An 18,846-nucleotide genomic window follows, 5' to 3' on the forward strand; every position below is an offset into this window, starting at 1 on the left:
CTGCTGCCATTAGGTTGAAATAGAGCACACACATTCCACATAAGGGGGATTAACGACCTCAGATAGCTCAACACTACAAATGCAAACTCGCTTTGATTGATTGCTGCCGTCTTTGGTGTGATATGAAGCTGGTCATTAAGTGATATGGCAAGATAACAGCGGCAGTTTACGTAGCAACCTTTCTTTCCCTTTGGTGAGGCTTGCGTTTTTGCTTCAAATGGTTTATACAACACAGCCAAGTCAGTAAAATCTAAACACTCAGATAAAAGAACAAAAATGTATAATTGAATGCTGAAAATCTCACTGGAGCAACATTAAAGAATGCAGCCAATTAGTATCCAATTATCAAGAATGCTGAACCTAAACTTAGTATTGTATGCATCATAAAAAGGTAAGTTAATACAGATCACTTCAGGCTACCCTACACATTACTGTAGGCCCAGTTTAATATGCAACTCAATTTATATAATTGATAAGGGGCCTCTGCTTTGTCTTTCTGTCAGTTAAGGGGTTCTCGGGGTAAAAAACCTTACATTAAGATGTAGGATTATTTATTTTTATTTTTTTTGTGAATATTTACAAAAATGTTACACAATTTCTCAACGGTTTATTGATTTTCCAGATATTTGTCAATAATAATTTCTGTCATTTGACTACACCATTACTCAACAACACAATAAAGCTGCAGGATGATTATGTTGGTGGTGAAAAATAGAGAGAAAAATAGGGGGGAAATAAACCTTGACGACGATAAGTGTACAGCAGAAACTATAATATTATAAAAGTTATTACCAGAAACATTTTTAACAAGTCAGCACTGTTGTTAGCATGCCCTCTCTAGTATTGCTGCCTCAAATCTAAATGTATACTGTCTGGCAAGTGAGCTTGAAGATACAGTGTAACAAGTAATTCAATTCTTGGATGATAGCCATTCATATTAAAATATCAAAGCTGAATTACAAACCGAGAAGTACATCAGGGGTGTATAATATTTATTTGTGTCTCTTTTGTGGACAATAAAATCCATCAGAAGGCCCTGTGGGATTTAACATGCCTTGGACCACTGCAGACTTAATAAAACAATGGCTTTGTTTATTTATTTGTTTCTGGTGTTTTTGTGTACGTGTTAGGGGAGTGTGGGTCAGCTTATAAGTAATTAACAAGCAATCTGCTCCACCTAGGGAAGAGGAGAAGTTACTCATGTGAGGCACACTGACAAGGTCATTGGCTGATAGATGAGCCTGAGCAAGGGGATTTTTCAGAGATTGTGAAGGCAGGCAGAACTGTGGGAACCAGACAATTAGTGAGTGGAAGGTAGGCCGCCATGTTGGATGATGACCATGACACGAGCTTACATGGATACTCACCACTTGGCTAGCTGACAGGGAGAAAGTAGACACCTGGGCTCAACTAACTCTTAACACACAGTCATTTATCTTTGAGGGGGCTGAGCAGGCAATTTGCCAGCAGCAGAAGGGCATGTGCTATATCTGAACCGAACGGATATGGATGATGTTAATATAGATATATAGGCAACAGTAATAATTCAGACCTACTTAAACATGAATTGATCTTCATTTTGAATTATGTGTTGCAGCTTTTTTGTGTCGTCATACTTATAGATTTCAATATATTAATATTTGCTCTAGCAAATATGGGTGGGAACATAAAGAACACATTAAACGCTATTCATGTGCCTATGACCTTAAAGTTAAAACTTAGTGCATCAACATTTTACTATAAGTGACTGATTTTTTTCCTTCCCTTTTAGAGGTACAGCTTTGAAGACTTCACACTCATGTTCAGCATACTGTAGAATCAGATAAGACTCAACATAACACGTATTTTTTACCTCATGGTAAGATGAGAAATGAATTGGCTTTGTCAATAACTGTAATTATTACACAACACCCAAAACAGAATGACTAACGCTGTTCCACTGAATTTTGTACACATACACCAACCTAAAACATTTATACCAGTTCCTGAAAACATTGGTGATGTCCGCTGCTATAGTACGTATAAATCTTTTGAAGACAACATTACCAGGTTAGATTTAAAATGATATAAAACAGAGTACCAGGTACAGTCCTCCTGGAGTTAAAAGGTTAACTTAAGTGCAATATCCATGCTTTTTTCAGGAAAGTCGGCCATGAATATTTTAAAGGCTATCAAGCATCATAACACGCTGTGGCATTTTAAAGACCTTTTGAAGAAGACAAAAACAAAGTCTCAAACATGCACCTGGAGCTTCAAAGACTCCCCAACTCTTATTCTGGACTTGAAATACACCAGGCACTTGACAACAGCTGTTAATCAGATAATGAAAGCCTCACAGTTACACAAGCTCACTTGTGGAGAAGCAACTGTAAATTCTTTGCAATGACAGCATATTAAGGCTGGGAGAGAGTGAGGGTGCGATTTGGTACCAGGCACTTGCTTTCCCTAACAGAATGACGCATCATACCAGCACTATGTTGTAACACACATTAGCCATTTCCCCTAAGCACACTATTTTAAGGTATTTATCCCGCAAAAGGTGACAGTGTTCAGGCCCATTACTGTAACGGTTCAAATAAATATGTGACGAGCAAACTTTCTAGGACTAATGAATCACAGTCTAAGAAACCTAGACACATATTTGTATGACAAATGAAATGTGAGCTTCATTGGAGCCTACAATTGGAAAACAATCCACAGTGTCTTCCCCCGGGGACACAGCCTGCTCAACACCTCAGATGTTGGTAACATGCATACATAGTTTTAGGTTGAACTTCTTTCCACTTACCCTCTTCACCTCACTCACCTCAATCACCAAGTGACCTGCCATGGTAACAAGTCACAGGATAGCACTTGGAACAGGGGCCCATCAAGCGCATCCATAGGTCAGCGGGTATATGGTGGAAGACTGTTGCCCTTTGACACTGACAGCGTTTCCGGGTTGAAAAGCTCTTGGCCAGGCCTGCCATGGTGGTCCACACAGATGGACTGAAGCTCAATCAGATAACCTCTCCTGGGGATCAGGTTCACCTCTGTAACTCTCATCCAAGACATCCAGGCTTAATCTCCCAAGAGCAGAGATTGTTATCTGGATAAGAAAGAATGGAATATTAAGGATGTGGTGGTGGAAGTCTGAAGTGGAGTGACTGAAATTTAGGAGGTTTTTCTGACCTCTGAAGGAAAAAGGTGGCACGAGCTGAAGCTATGCAGCACTGGCATGTTTTGTTTTTTTGTACAACCCACCTGGAATGATAAATCATTAAAGTCAAATAATTCATGTGCATAGTGCAACATCCAAGAAGTACGCAGAGTTTCAAATATCAATAAAAAGAGAGGGACACAAATGAACAAACAGTCATGAGGCTTGACCTGGCGTTTTTTAGGTTACTATGGCTTTAAGAGCTTGAACCGGAAGACCAAACTGTTTCACCGGCACTGTTCCCTTTTCTTTTCCGCTCAGGTCTCGTAGTGGTGAGAGCGTGGATTTCATCCTCAAGGCTCACAAAATCACCAAAAATGAGCGTCCCAGCATTTATCGATATTACGGAAGAAGACCAGGTACGACCCATGTCTTTAAGAAGTGATTTTCCATCGTCCCGCCTACGGATGATTTATTAAATGTGAACCACCCAAACAGATCACTTAGCATGCTAGCAGGCTAAGATGCTAACCGTTGCTGACAGCTACATGCTGATTGTTAGCTAGCTAGGTGCTGATGATGCGACATATGTGGAGGCACGTTGTTATAAGTTATATCATTTAACGAACTGTATGTTAATCGTTTTCTTTTCTTTTTGATTTCAAAAATGTTTACGGCTAATGCTTTTACACATTTCTTCAAAGTTGTTACGGTAGCTTAGAATGCTAACGTCAGCTTCTCGGCCATACATGCATCTACATAAACAAAGAAGTAAAAGACAAAAACGTCCTGCTGTGTAGAGCAGGACGTTAGGTGTAGAGGTGGAAGAAGATCTCAGATGTTGTACTTATTTAGATAAACCAAAGAGTGGGTATACTCTTTTACAAGTTATAGTCCTGTATTCCAAATGTTACTCAGATAAAACTACAAAAGTATTGCCATCTAAATGTGCTTTAATTTACCAAATTTAAAGTACTCATAACGCCAGTTGGTCCATTTCAGAATCATATTGTTTTGATTATTTTCATTGATGTATCAATGGGTTTATCATCTGGTAAAGGCTAAACACATATTATTATTATTACATTACTGAGACAAACGTGTATCTTTGTGCTTTATGGTTTTGTGTAACAGTCATTAATACTCATACATTTGACTTTATAACCTTACAGGCGTTGGAGCTGAGAGCCTACCTCAAGGCCAAAGGGGCTGATATATCAGAGGAGAACTCAGAAGGTGGACTTCATGTAGATCTGTCTCAGATCATCGAGGCATGTGATGTGTGCCTCAAGGACGATGATAAAGGTAGGAGATAAAAAAACACAACCCTGCTTCTGAACCACCACACCACGATATGCCTTTTTACTTAGTGAATGATGTGTGTTTATGCATTAAATGTCTTTGTTAGATTATACAGTGATTGATGCTTAATTTTATGACCCTGAATATGACTTCTTGATGAATAACAATGTTGCATAACTCATGCCCCCTCTCTCTCTACCTCTCTGCAGATGTAGAGAGTGTGATGAACAGCATTGTGTCTCTGCTGTTGATCCTGGAGACGGAGAAGCAGGAGGCTCTCATTGAAAGTCTATGTGAGAAACTGTTAAAGTCCCGTGAAGGAGAGAGACCCTCACTCAGGATGCAGCTGTGAGTCCTTTCTGCTTCGTTTCACCCATAAACCTTTTCACATTATTCCCTATTGTAGCTAATGTTTCAGACGATCTCACTTGTATACATTCATCCACAATAGTTTTGACTATATGTACCTGCTGGTCTGTGTGAGTTGAACATAAGGATACTGTTTACATCATCATTATGCAGGACAGCTGCTATCTTCTTTTCAAAACAAACATGTAAAACATACAGCTATGGAAACACTTCTCCGTTCAAACACTAGACCATCTCTTTCATGTTTTGATGTTCAAGGCTGAGTAACCTGTTCCACGGCATGGACGAGAACACCTCAGTGAGGTACACTGTCTTCTGTGGCCTCATCAAGGTGGCTGCAACTTGTAATGCCATTGCCTTCATCCCAACTGACCTTGATCAGGTATATCTGTTCACCATTTTAAAATATGATAGCTCATCATTCTGCCAAGTGTACATTGTATATTTCTATGCCTTGAGTTGCAGAGATAGTAAAAGAAGAAAGTATGTTGTCTGTCACTTTTTTCAAATCTCCAAAAGCTGCATTTTTTTTTTACTGTACATGTTTGTTCTGCTGACCAGGTGCGTAAGTGGGTTATCGACTGGAACCTGACCACAGAGAAGAAGCACACACTCTTGAGGCTGGTGTATGAAGCATTAGTTGACTGCAAAAAAAGGTAACAACTTAATGGTTCAGATTAGTCAAATTCATGTTTTGGACTGCACTGATGCAGAAATATGAATACACATAATTAAGATTTGTAAACTGCATGGAAGAAGAGTTTATTTTCTGTCTATTCACCTCTAGACCCACCTACCTATAGAAGTTTTCAACAATGTATCTACTCATTTTACAGCGATGCTGCAGCAAAAGTGATGGTTGAGCTGCTGGGAAGTTACACAGAAGACAATGCTTCACAAGCACGTGTTGATGCCCACAGGTAAACTTAAAAAAACTGTTGTCAACATTTGTCATAAAGCCTTGATATAGCGCAGTGATTCTTAAACTAGGGGTCGCGACCCCAAACGGGGTCGGCAAAAACTTCCGTGGGGTCGCAAAATTATTTGTTACTTCAGTCGGAAATTAGCTGTTATAACACCTGGTGAAACAACGAAAAATAAAATGTCAATACAATGAAAATCTGCCTTTTTCTCATTCCTACACGCTGTTAAGAGGGAGAGAGAGAGAGAAAAAAAAAAGTTGCCCAGCTTTAAATGGCGTTTCGAATCGTTTATTGGTCCTATGATAGAAACAATGTAACAATCTGCGCCCACTGTTCAAACTCAATTTCTTCCCGGTTTTTTTACAATACGTCATAGTTAACTCGCCACGTTACTAGCCACGTTTGTGATACTAGCCACTTTTTTAGCCACTAGCCTAGTTATAACTTTCATCAAAAATGGACAGGTGGCTGCTAAAAAACAATGATTTGAGCTCAGAAGTGCCATCTACCTCCAGTTGTGCACCTACTCCTCCGCGATCCTCAGATGGGACAAGTTTGGCCGGTGGTGAGAATAAAAAAGACCCACCAACGAGGCGTCGCCGATACCTGAAAGAATTTCTTAAATATGGATTCACGTGCCAGGTAAAACATGAGCTCGACCACCCACAGTGTGTTATTTGCGGCGATGTTCTGGCACATGAAAGTTTAAAGCCCACAAAAATGAGACGACATCTCGAAAGCCGACATCCAGATGATGCTCAGAAACCCATGACATTTTTTTTACGAAAAGAAGCTGCGCTGCATGGGCAAAAGACCGTTGTGCATAGCCAAGCTACTGTGCCCACCAAAGCCTTGGCAGCGTCATACAAAGTGGCCCACCTTGTAGCCAAAGCACAAAAGCCACACACAATTGCTGAAAGCCTCATCCTTCCTGCAGCAATTGCGATGACCACAGCAATGCATGGTGAAAAGATCGCAAGTGTGCTTAAACAGATTCCCCTCTCCAATGATACCATGTCCAAACGCATTAACGACATCGCTAATGATATGAAATGCCAGCTCATCGAGAGAGTGAAAAACAGCCGGTTTTCTTTGCAGTTAGACGAGTCTACTGACTTGACTAATGTAGCCCATTTAATGGTTTTCATTCGCTACAGTCATGACGGGAAACTGCATGAGGACATGCTGTGCTGCTCTCCGATGGAAGGAAGATGTACTGGTGGAGACATTTTTAACTGTCTTAATGGTTGGATGGAGGAGACAGGCCTGGATTGGGATAAATGCATAAGCATATGCACTGACGGTGCCGGGGCTATGATGGGAAAACACAAAGGGCTGAAAGCCAAGGTCCTTAGCGTTGCACCACATGTCAAGTTCACACACTGCATTATCCATAGGGAGGCCCTGGCATCCAAGACACTTGAACCCGAGCTTAACAATGTTCTTCAAACAGCAATCCAAATAGTGAATTCGATCAAATCGCGCCCTTTAAATTCACGACTCTTCGCCCTTCTCTGCCAGGAAATGGGGTCTGCACATGAATCCCTTCTTTTTCATTCAGAGGTAAGGTGGCTTTCACGGGGCAAAGTTCTTACACGCCTGTTCGAGTTGCGAAGCGAGGTGCGCACCTTCCTCTCAGACGTGCATTCCCCTCTTGCAGACCATCTCACTGACTCGAGATGGTTATCACGTCTTGCATACCTGGCGTGCATATTTGACAAATTAAATAGTCTCAACCTGTCACTACAAGGCCCCAGCACAAACATCCTGACCCTCTCAGACAAAGTGAATGCTTTCACAAAAAAATTGCAGCGTTGGGCAGCCCGTGCAGAGAGTGGGGACTTTGAAATGTTCTCGGAGCTGCACGACTTTTTGGAGAGTGACATGAATGCCAATTCATTGAAAGAGTCAATAACCTGTCATCTTCGTAGTCTCCTCGACAAATTCAATAAGTATTTCCTCACGGAGAATGTAGAGCCTTTTGACTGGGTACGACAACCATTCACCAACTGCTCCTCAAACAACCTGCCATCTGAGCTCGAGGATGCGCTGATTGAGCTGTCCAGCGACCGCACATTGCAGGCGTCGTTTGCCTCAAAAACTCTAGATGAATTCTGGCTGTCAGTTGTGCAGGAATACCCCGGGTTGTCCAAGGCTGCCATGGACATCCTCACGCCGTTTGGATCAACCTATCTGTGCGAAAAGACATTTTCGTCCCTGGCCTACATAAAGAACAAATACAGATGTCGTCTCAACAGCATGGAGGAGAATCTTCGTGTTGCTGTGAGCAGCATCGATCCCCGAATTGACCTGCTATGCTCGCGGAAGCAGGCCCATCCTTCTCATTGACATGGCGTCCGTATAAGAGGAAGTGAGATCGTTCCAATCATACACACTCTCTGTTGACTCTTGACTCCCGTTTGATTTGGACATTTGTTTCATTGCTTTGTTTGTTCCAGTTCTTGTTTGCGTTAATAAATTGTTGCCGCCCAGGCCTTTTCTTACACATTGCCTATTTGTTTTTGCTTGATTGACAGTCGTTACCATGGGTTTGCAATGCATAACGTTGTCCTGGCAACGCGATTTACAGCCCGCCCCCAAACAACCAAACTGCAGATGGCATTGCTGTTTCTTTCAAAATGTATGACTATCACTCAAATCATTGGAGACGCAAACTCGTAAATTAATTCACACAAAATCGTTCCTTTTCCATAAAATAATCGTCATACATTGTTAATTTGTTTGGATTGGAACAAAAAATCGGTTGCTACGGAAACGTGACGTCACACTTACACACTTTTGGGAAAGTGGGGTCACCAAACCTCTCCAGTTTTTTTTGTGGGGTCGTCAGACAAAAAGTTTAAGAACCACTGATATAGCGTACCGACATCATACAAACTTCCATCCGTTTGTGTCCCTTTTTAGATGTATCGTCCGTGCTCTCAAAGACCCTAACACCTTCCTGATTGACCACCTGCTCACCCTGAAACCGGTTCGATTTCTGGAGGGAGAACTCATCCATGACGTGAGTACTGACGGATGTGATCTTAACTCTGTTTCATTCTTTTGGTCAACAGACTGTCGTTTCTAAACGTTTGTCTGTTAAGCCAGTGATGGGTTTCATAATCGTGATTATCAGTACTACTGTATGAATACAATGGTGAGATCACTGTGTTTCTTGATAATGATAATAATCTCTTTTCTGAATCTTATTTTCAGCTGTTAACCATCTTCGTGAGTGCAAAACTGGCAGCATATGTAAAGTTTTACCAGAGTAACAAAGACTTTATTGACTCTCTTGGTAAGTAATCATCAATAGAGATATTGGTTGCATGAATTCTACTCAAACATAAAAAAGACCTTGATTTTTTCATGTTTAAATTGCATGTTATGCGATTGTCTAATCCCCCCAAAACCTTAGCGTGCATGTAGTTGTTGAGAATTTAAAATGCATGTTGGCTTTTTACCATATTTGTAAATCAGTGTTGTTTGATTGTAAGTGTATTATAACTTGTCTTTTATAATAAACCTGTTTTGTAATATAATGCTGCCACTTTAAGAGTGTATCAAAAGTACCACCTTTTAAACTAGGTTACAAGATTTATATTGCAGTTTTATTTTTATTATGACTAACTGAACCACTTTTCCCATAATTAACTCTTAATAAATATTGAGCCAATATACTGCGACCTGTTGATACAGTACAGGAATGTGCGTATGTCGGCACTGTGTCTTTTTCACTACTGAAGGCTTTTGTGTGATTACCAGCATGTGTAGGATGGACTCTCACAACAGACAATGTCGAGCTGTGTTTTTGTTAATGAGTAGATTCCCTGACTTCAGGCTCCTAAATGCAGAAACAATTATCACAGGGAAACTCCCTGAGCCGAGAGTAATCAACTGTGACTGTTTTGTGCTTAATGATCCCTGCATGTTGCTCTCCAGGCCTGTCTCACGAGCAGAACATGTCCAAGATGCGTCTGCTGACATTCATGGGCATGGCTGTGGAATTCAAGGAGATCTCCTTTGACACCATGCAGCAGGAGCTTCAGATTGGAGCTGATGATGTTGAGGCTTTTGTCATTGACGGTAAAAGCAGTTCACCTCAAATCAATCCTTGGTGTTTACCCTTAAGTGTACTGTCATTTTCTCACAGCCAAGGAAAAGGGCACAGTTGTAGTACTGCTGGAGTGCACATTCGAACACACCCAGGCACATACTTTTCTCAAGTGAGGAAAATGTAATATTGCCATTTGCATAATGGTGGTATTTACACATGTTTTGTTTATCACTGAAGTGTATCCATTCAAGACAACCAATATGGTTAAGCTGACTTTAGATTCTCAAAACAAAACTCTGCACACGGACAATATTTCACAAAAATCTATCTGTACTTGTACAGGGTTGAAAAGGTTACTAATTAATGTCACCCAAAAGGCTTTTCACTGCATTTTGTTTCATGAATAAGTATGTTATTTTCCCTAAAGAGAAAGTTGAAAAAGAGGCTATGATTCAAGTCCCTTCATAAAGTTAATGCAGAATATCGATTTATATCGTTTATGTGAAGATGTCTGCATCGTTGTACTGTAAAGGTGACGCGGTGTTCTGTGGCCTTATATTATATGGTGCTTTGCCATTCTTAATTTAACTCTTAACACCTGTCACAAACTGGTGTTGTTAAATGACAATGATTTAACCTTGTATTTTTTAATCATTTTTTGTCAGTGATTAAATGTTCAGCCACCTCCTATATTGACTTTCTATGCCTTCTTCCTATAGCTGTACGGACCAAGATGGTGTACTGCAAAATTGACCAGACACAGAGAAAGGTTGTTGTGAGGTAAGTCCTTTCATCAAATAACATCATATATAATTATCTGTTAAACATTCTCTTAAGTAAGTAAAGGCTTAATACCAACCTAGATTGGAAGTACTTAATCTGGATCATTGGAAAAACATGCTCCCCTAAAACTGATGGTGCCCCCACCTTTGAACTGTTGGAGATTTCCCCTCAAAACTTCACATTATTTTGCAGTACAGTTAGGTTCAAATTCATAACGCTTTTTATATGGAGCCTTTTGTTTATATATTTTTAAAATCCTTATATGCTTATGTTAGGTTATAGTGATAGGCTACATGGATGGACTAAGTAACGTGAACATGGATATGTTTATCGGTCTGGTCTCTGGTGAAATTCAACAATGCTATGAGTTTATTTGTTTCTGGTCTACAGATTTGCCATGTGGGTAGAAAATATGAAAAAAAAATTACCATTGTTCATTTATTTTTCAAGAAATGTTTTGTTATTCTTATACCACACGATTGTGGTTCTGTTTCGCTTTGATTTAATGTCTTAATACAGAAAAAGACCAATGTCATGTCTTTTGTCACCCTTACATTTACTATAGCTATATATTGTGTTTTCCCAAAGGTTGTAGACGTGAGCTTGGCCTTATATTTCTTATTATTTTGTCATTTATCATACTTGCTTTTCTGTTTTCCACTCAATCAGCCACAGCACACACCGCACCTTTGGCAAGCAGCAGTGGCAGCAGCTGCACGACAGCCTCAGCTCCTGGAAGGCCAACCTAGCAGCCGTCAAGACCAGCCTGCAAGCCCTGTCACCTTCTGCTTAATTCCACCATAACCCAACTGTCTAGACTGCCTGGCCCCCCCCATTATTTTCTGCTTTCATAATCCTCGGACTGAATTGATCAGTTTTATGACTCCAATAAAAGAACTGTGGAGATAATCTGTCGTTGCTCTTTTCTTGTAAACTAATTGAAGATTGTTAGAGTTTTATTCAGGTCAGGGGATGTCACAGAAAGGTGTAACCAGACACACAAGGAACTATATTGTGTTTTTTTTTTTCAGAAAGCCATACAGTCAGTTAAATGGGGGTTCTTCCTCTAGCGGCTCTCAACATGTGGTTTTAGTTATAGGACGACATGCCAGTATTAGACGAGCTGTGTGACTGGGGGTGAGAAATAGCCTCCAACAGGAGGGTCACTTGTCTGGGAACACATAAGAGGTGACAATAGTAATGTGAACTTAAGAAGACCCTGTCTGCTGGGGTCAGAGCTGTATTAGTGTAGCGTCAACACTTAGCGCTTGTGGCGAAGGCTGATTCACTGCTAATAAATGTACAACTGTCAACTGGGTTAAAAGATACTGTTCAGCTGTAGTAAGCATGACTCGCTGTCTTTGGATGCGTCTGAAAAGTAGAAAAACAAGAACTTGTAAATTCCAGCTTTGAGTTTACCTTACTTTTCCCATTGATGTTAGGTTCCATTTACTCCGCACTCTTCTCAGGCATCGTCCAGAGCATTAGGATGTTAACTCCAATGATATATGGCTGAGGCATTAGGTGTAAAAGGGGTCTGTTGGAGTTCTCTCCCTCTGGGGCTGTGATGAAATCAGCACAAACTGACAAAGTGCAGACTACTGACATTGCACCCCAACCCCCACCCCACTCATACACTCATTTTCTTTGACTAATAAAGCCACAGCTCAACCTGTTTACCTAGTCTTTTAGTGGTGATCCACTCCTCATTCTTCACCCATTAAAGTCGTAATCTGATCATTTCAGCCCTGCCACTAAAATATTTCCACTCAGATGAAAGAGGCATTAGAGGTACACATTTATTGCTGCAGTGTGTATTTTTTCCTATCATAGCTGAGGTCTGCAGAGGCTCACCGCTCACTTCTGTCCAGTTGTCCACAGGGAGCAAGCATCTCCGACTCTTATCAGCGGGTGTAAATCACAGAACACATTCTCAGGAGAATAACCTCATCACAGCCACTTGCAAGGTGGAGTGTAGAGCAGATAGAAACAAATGTGACCAAGGCTTAACACAATGTTTGCAAAGCCCTATATCTTGGTTTCCAGAGCTCAGCATATGCTCCTTTACTTGTCTTTACAGCTACTTTTCTCATTCTGTGAAAGTGATCTCCTTCTCTCTCTCTTGTCTGTAATTTGTCTCCCTGGCTTTAAGTAACGTTTTTTGTTGATAGTCGGTCATGAGAGATGTCCCAGATGTAAAATACTGCATGCTGTGATTGGTTTATCTGGTTCAGTCCTCATGACCCCTTCTTAGCATAGTCAGATAGATGTAGTTCTGAAATGTTCACTGATGAAACAAATGAATTGATATTCCAATTGTGATATGAAGTCCTAACTGGCCTCTTTTGCACATGCAGCTCAAGTCATTATCAGCAGGTAAGGTAAACGAAAGTAAGTACATTTACTCAATAGTGTACATACAGTTTTGAGTAACTCATATTTTACTTGAGTATTTCAATTTTCTTCTAAATTATACTTTCACTCCTCTGCTTTTGTGAGAGATTGTTGGGCTTTTTTTTTTTTACTCCATTCCATTTATTTTGCATCTATATATATTGATTAAATCTGTCTAACTGGGGCCCCTTGTCATGTTTCAGATGTCTTTGAGCTGTCACCAAAGATCAAAAGGTCTTAACTTGAATAACTCTTTACCAGAGTATCCAGTGTTTCACACAATTAAAGCACAATAAACAGCAGAACTTGTTTTTGTGCTTCTCTACGTGCCCTCATATCTGTATTGGGAACTTTGTTGATGGAGTCTAACCCCTTGGTAGGGACTAAGCTACCTAACTGTATAAAATGGTTAAATCTAACTTTAGTTGAGCAGTAAAGGACAATGTCTTTCCCATAACAAGTACTAGTACTTTTCATATGCATAATACATTATATGGAATTAGCTATTTTACAGTATTAGCAGTACTCTTAATTTGGTGTATTGGAATTTACAGAAGTGATGGATCTAAAAACTTGACCACCTCTCGGAATTCTCTTGCTTTTTTAACTGATGCAAATCCACATGTATTTCCCAGCAGTAAGACACTATTAATCATTATAACATTGATATGGCAGTATGTGGTGTAAGTTGGTTATCTCATCTGACATCACACACATTAGATACAGTCTGGAATTTCTCCTTTTTTTCAACCCCTTTTATTCATATTAACATTCCTCTGGGAAAAATCTGAAACTCTGACGGTATCCAGAGATGTAGCCAAACACAAGAGAGGGGCCCTCACTGCCTTTCAATTAGCACTATCCAGTAGTCAGCAGATAATGTTCAATTGTATCCTATCTCTGCTTTACATAAACACTGGCCAAGAGGCCCAGAGGCTCAGAGACAGATATGTGTATTTACATGGAGAGTGTGAAACATAAACATTATAATAGAGGCTGGTTTGCCAGGCATAATGGGAAACTTCATCTTGACAGTTGTGCTTCAGGGTTTGTTGTTTGTGGTGTCTCTAAAGTTGCTACAGTCCACATTTCTTTGTGTTGGAAAATGCCAGATCAAGACCAAGTTCATTTTAACACAGATGCCTCCTCTGTAAAAATGACTCTGGAGCTCATAACAAAACCTTTTACCAAAATGGAAAAATATAATTATGTTGCCTATTAAGGCTTAGTCATATTCATGGAAGCCCCCTTTAAAGTTGGTATTTCAATAGTTTAGATACTACTGCATACAACACAACATTCTTTCAAAAAGCGTTTTGTCATTGGGTGGAGTGCAGTTTTGGCATCTGACTCATAGAGGTGATGCAAATCATCTGTGGGGATCTAGCCCAATAGTAATCCAAGGTAAAACTTCGGTGTGAACAGCCCTGCCGAAAATACGTCTATATCGGTGCTTTCACTTTGTGGTTTTAGCTGCCACCTAGCGTCCATTTACGTGATTTATCAAATTATCCAGGTAAACGTGATCGATTGGTTGAGCCTGCGCAGGTGGTTTAGGAGGAGCTGAGAATCCACATATGTTGGAGTAAACAAACCCTTTTTTGACATACCGGAACTGTCCTGCGTTTCCCAAGGACAAACAGAGCTATATTTAAATGATTTTCAACTTTTAAGCGAAATGGGTGGCTAAACTTTTCAAAAATAGGTATGTAAAATAGAGTTGTTTGTCACTATCGCTGTTCCGTTTCCTGATTGATCTTTTCAGCGCGAACTCGTACATTGACCTACCGCTTCTTTAGCTGACTTTCATTTTGTTGGTGTTGAACTCTGCCCTTCATTATGAACCACATTTCATTATAGGTAAAGTATAACATAACTTTTTGGTGCCGGGTTGTGAAATAAAGTTGTACATAGAGTGTTTTGAAGAAGCTGGGTGTGTTTTTAGGTGTTGGCTCCTCTGCCCTCTGACCTGCCAATTAATATTCCACCCGCTGTCCGTGCGCAGGTGCATTTGTGACCATGTTGTTCCACCTGTTCATACTCCTTCAACTCCTGTCATGTGGAGATCTGGCCTGTATGAGAAGGATACTGTCGAACAATGAAGACCAGGAAGGTGAGGTTGTACTCAGAGGTGGAAGAAGTTCTCAGAATGTTGTACTTAAGTGAAAGTAAAAATACCAAAGTGTAGGAATAAGTTAAAGTCCTGTATTCAAAATGTTACTCAAGTCAAAGTATAAAAGTATTGGCATCAACATATACTTAATTACCAAAAGTAAAAGTATTCATTATGCAGATTGGCCCATTTTTAGAATAATATGAATTATATGTTTTGATTATGATTATTGATGTTTTTATTAAGCTCATAAAGGTGGAACTAATTTTCATTACTTTATTTACTGCTGGGTATCCAGGTGAAACTGAAGTCTTATTTAAGTGTTGATCATAATGTTTATCATAAATCTATATCTGCAGAGTAACTAATGAACTCACTTTAAACGTCACTTCTCCTGTAACCATGTCACCTTTTTGGACTATCATCACAGTGTTTGTAGATGAAGGAAACGCAAATTCGTTTTTGGGTCGCCATCTGCTGTTCAACCGGTTTGACTTTGAGATTTTTGTTCCTGGAAATCTGGAAAGAGAGTGTTATGAAGAAGAGTGCAATTATGAAGAAGCAAGGGAGGTCTTCGAAAACATCCCAGATACAGTTGAGTGTTACTGTTTAGTGTGCTGCTCACTAAAGTCATTTCATGAGCATTTGAGATGCAACAACAGACTCATCATACTAATGATTCTTTGTGTTGCAGGAGGCTTTTTGGAAGAAATACAATGAAGGTAAGAGAAAGAGATGGATACCTTAAATGTTTTACTTATGCCATTTTAATTTGATCCCTACTCAATAACGAGATAACCTATGTGTAGTTTAAGGACACTTATGCCTTGCCAATTACAATTATGTTACTGGTGATTTCAAAACCTCTTCAACCAATAGCTTAATTGAGGGTCATTACAACTGTCATTTGTTTTAGTGATGACTGAATTGTAAATATAACTAATAACGGTGTGTCTGCTGCCACAGAAATCAAACTCTTTAACACAATCGTAAACCTAAATATCAGTATCAGATGAAAAGAGCAACACTGTGATTTGTACAGCTTCTTATTAAGTTGATCAACTCAGTCTGTCCATTTACTCACTGTAGTCTGCAATAATCCACAGATAAGAACAAGCAACCTTCACGGGTGGATATGACATCTCTTTTGATCGGACTGATTGCTGGTGGAGTGGCTCTGGTTATCATTTGCCTCCTGGTCTGGTATTTCTGTCATGGCAAATGCAAGAACAATTTCAGCCGTGCAAAGTAAGTGTGAGGGTTTTTTAATTAAGCAGCTACATTATTATTATTATTATTATTATTATTATTATTATTATTATTATTATTATCATTATTATTATTATCATTATTATTATTATTATTATTATTATTATTATTATTATTATTATTATTATTATTATTATGCACACTTTTACCATACTTTATGAATATACACCAAAAGATCTCTGTTGAACCTGGGTATTTGTACAAACTCAGAACCTGAACACTTTTTTAAGCACCTTTTTATATAATACAACATATAATATTTCCGAGTTTGGACATTTTAATATGCAGACAACTGCAGCTCAGAGTTGTAGATGTGACAGCAGCTCTAGAGCTCTCTCTGTGGGTCAGTCTGCAAAAATGTGCACATCGTTTGGCGCCCACAGTTATGGCCCTAAGAGGTGGAAATTTGCCTTTGAGGCTGATAATGGATTAATCAATCAGGTTTGGGCATGTATGCTGTCACAGCTATTGCAAATTTGTGCATTTTACAGTTGCATTGATTGCACCTGATAATGAGCTGGCACCTTTAATGGTAGCATCGATGTATCAATGTGTGTGTTATTTATTTGAGTGGTTGCTAAGATCAAGTGAATGAAGTCCATTTATTATACCTGCTCTAACAACATGTTACTGCTTCCTGTCACACATATAACACTGGGAAACATAGCTAAGTCAGTTGTATGACAAGAATAAAGTTCCACCTTTTCTATTTAATTATGTCATTCATACATTCACATATGAATGACATAATGTGTATGTCTATGGTTCTCTCACAGCTCGATTCGGGTGCGACCCAGGAGGAGTAATGCTTCTCTAATAATGCGACGACTTGAGGAGGTTTCTTTGCAACCAGTCCACCCAAATATACCCCCACCCTCTATGGATGAAATGGATCCCCCGGGGTTGCCTTCCTATGAGCAGGCAATTGCAAAAACTGGACCACATGACGCCCCACCTCCTCCATATCCCGGGTATTTACATATACATTTGCATTTATAGTTATGTCATTACTCATTTTTTAAGTCTTTCCTGTATACAACTCATAAGGCAGTTAAACAAAGCTCTTCATATAGCACATTTTTATAACATCTCTCTTACTTTGGTTTTAGCTCACGACCTGGAAGTATTCGGCGGTAGTATCTTCAGCACAACAACTCCTGAATGTCTATTAACATTAAACACACATTTTACAAATAATAATAATAATAATAATAATACATTTACACAGTGATGCTCTGTTTGGCAGTGTATAACATATTTTTTTTATCATAAACATATTTAAAACAGCTCCTATTTATTCCTCTGATTGTCTTTTGATATTCATAGATTTCTAATCTTTCTGGTTTGTTGGTTTTGTCATCTCTCATCAGTTTAATCCCCCTTACTTAACATCTGTGTGCCAAAGCGTAGTTTTTAGGTAGCCTCTACGAAAATATTTTCCCAAGTCTGATTATAGTTTGTTATATAACCCCACACGATTTTTCCAGTTTTTTCATTTAAATGTAAATGAAGAATCAATAATGTATTAGACAAGAGATATTTAAGTTGCTGGAGTATTAAGGCCATTAAGGAGCAGTTAGTGTAGACACAGCATGCACAGAAGAGCAGGATTACAAGATAAGTATTAATTGCAGTTAAAGAGAGACGGACTGATTTGTTTAATCATTGAACTTGTCTCCATCAGAAGGAAAAACAATAATTACAGTAAAACTGATTTCAATGGCACAATGGTATAACATATTATACTGCAATAAAGAAAAATCTTTTTAAAAGATATTATGTGTTTTTAATTTACTGATACTTCATTTGTTAAAATTCAATTTGTACTTTCAATTGTAAATCATCATCTTTTATATTTTTTTTATTTTGGATGTGCAGATTTTCTTGTTGGTTTATACGTTTTTATTGTGTCAGGAATTTCAGTATTTGTCATCAATTAATGAGAATGTTCTTCTTATATGTGAAGTAATGTTTAATTTTAATATAGCTACTGTATATACATTGTGGTTGATTATAACATGTACAATTAATATGTGGGAAGGATTTTTTTCAATACTTAAGATTTACACATTATACAATTCTGCAATAAAATAATAGCTTTTATTATATGACATCTAAAGCATGTGTCAACATTAGTGATGTAGCCCAACGGTTTGTCCTACACCTCACTTCACTGATATTTGAAGGAGAAATTGACATGCCTGCTGGATGCTGCTGCTTATTTCTCATCAGATGATGCAGAAAAAGAAAGTTTATGAAGGTATAATGTTACTGTTAATTATCAAAGTTTAATCATGACCTTGTGAGAATTATTGAGGAGTAACTTTGTCAAAGCTTCTTTTATAAATAAAAATAATATTTTAATTATTTTTTGTCTCATCTTTCATCTGTGTTTATGTGTGTCCGAGATGACTCGGCGCCCGTTCTCATTTTCAAATGAAGTGAAAATACAATCAGTTTTGAGGGCTGTCAGTAATAATTAGAAATAATTAAA

General features: G+C 38.9%; 2 protein-coding genes across 4 annotated transcripts; both read left to right on the plus strand.

The window, feature by feature from the left end:
- The first annotated feature begins 3,399 nt into the window (after nucleotides 1–3,399).
- eif3m (eukaryotic translation initiation factor 3, subunit M) lies at nucleotides 3,400–11,485 on the plus strand. Its single transcript, XM_063882217.1, has 11 exons — nucleotides 3,400–3,558; nucleotides 4,312–4,444; nucleotides 4,651–4,789; nucleotides 5,069–5,192; nucleotides 5,372–5,466; nucleotides 5,647–5,730; nucleotides 8,659–8,758; nucleotides 8,953–9,034; nucleotides 9,679–9,822; nucleotides 10,513–10,573; nucleotides 11,246–11,485. Exons 1-11 carry the CDS (start codon nucleotides 3,517–3,519, stop codon nucleotides 11,367–11,369), a joined length of 1,128 nt encoding a protein of 375 aa, XP_063738287.1. The 5' UTR covers nucleotides 3,400–3,516; the 3' UTR covers nucleotides 11,370–11,485.
- A 2,995-nt stretch (nucleotides 11,486–14,480) lies between these two features.
- On the plus strand, nucleotides 14,481–18,719 carry prrg4 (proline rich Gla (G-carboxyglutamic acid) 4 (transmembrane)). Of its 3 annotated transcripts, none has more exons than XM_063882482.1 (7): nucleotides 14,481–14,675; nucleotides 14,976–15,083; nucleotides 15,514–15,677; nucleotides 15,778–15,805; nucleotides 16,190–16,331; nucleotides 17,129–17,323; nucleotides 17,462–18,719. In XM_063882482.1, the coding sequence occupies exons 2-7, from the start codon at nucleotides 14,990–14,992 to the stop codon at nucleotides 17,487–17,489; spliced, it is 651 nt and encodes a 216-aa protein (XP_063738552.1). In that variant the 5' UTR covers nucleotides 14,481–14,675; nucleotides 14,976–14,989; the 3' UTR covers nucleotides 17,490–18,719. The 3 variants fall into 3 exon arrangements, with proteins under 3 accessions (XP_063738552.1, XP_063738551.1, XP_063738553.1); XM_063882481.1 differs by having other exon boundaries at nucleotides 14,518–14,830; XM_063882483.1 differs by lacking the exon at nucleotides 14,481–14,675 and having other exon boundaries at nucleotides 14,953–15,083.
- Nucleotides 18,720–18,846: the final 127 nt, after the last annotated feature.

This window comes from Eleginops maclovinus, chromosome 4 (assembly GCF_036324505.1).
Source record: "Eleginops maclovinus isolate JMC-PN-2008 ecotype Puerto Natales chromosome 4, JC_Emac_rtc_rv5, whole genome shotgun sequence".
Lineage (NCBI taxonomy): Eukaryota > Metazoa > Chordata > Actinopteri > Perciformes > Eleginopidae > Eleginops > Eleginops maclovinus.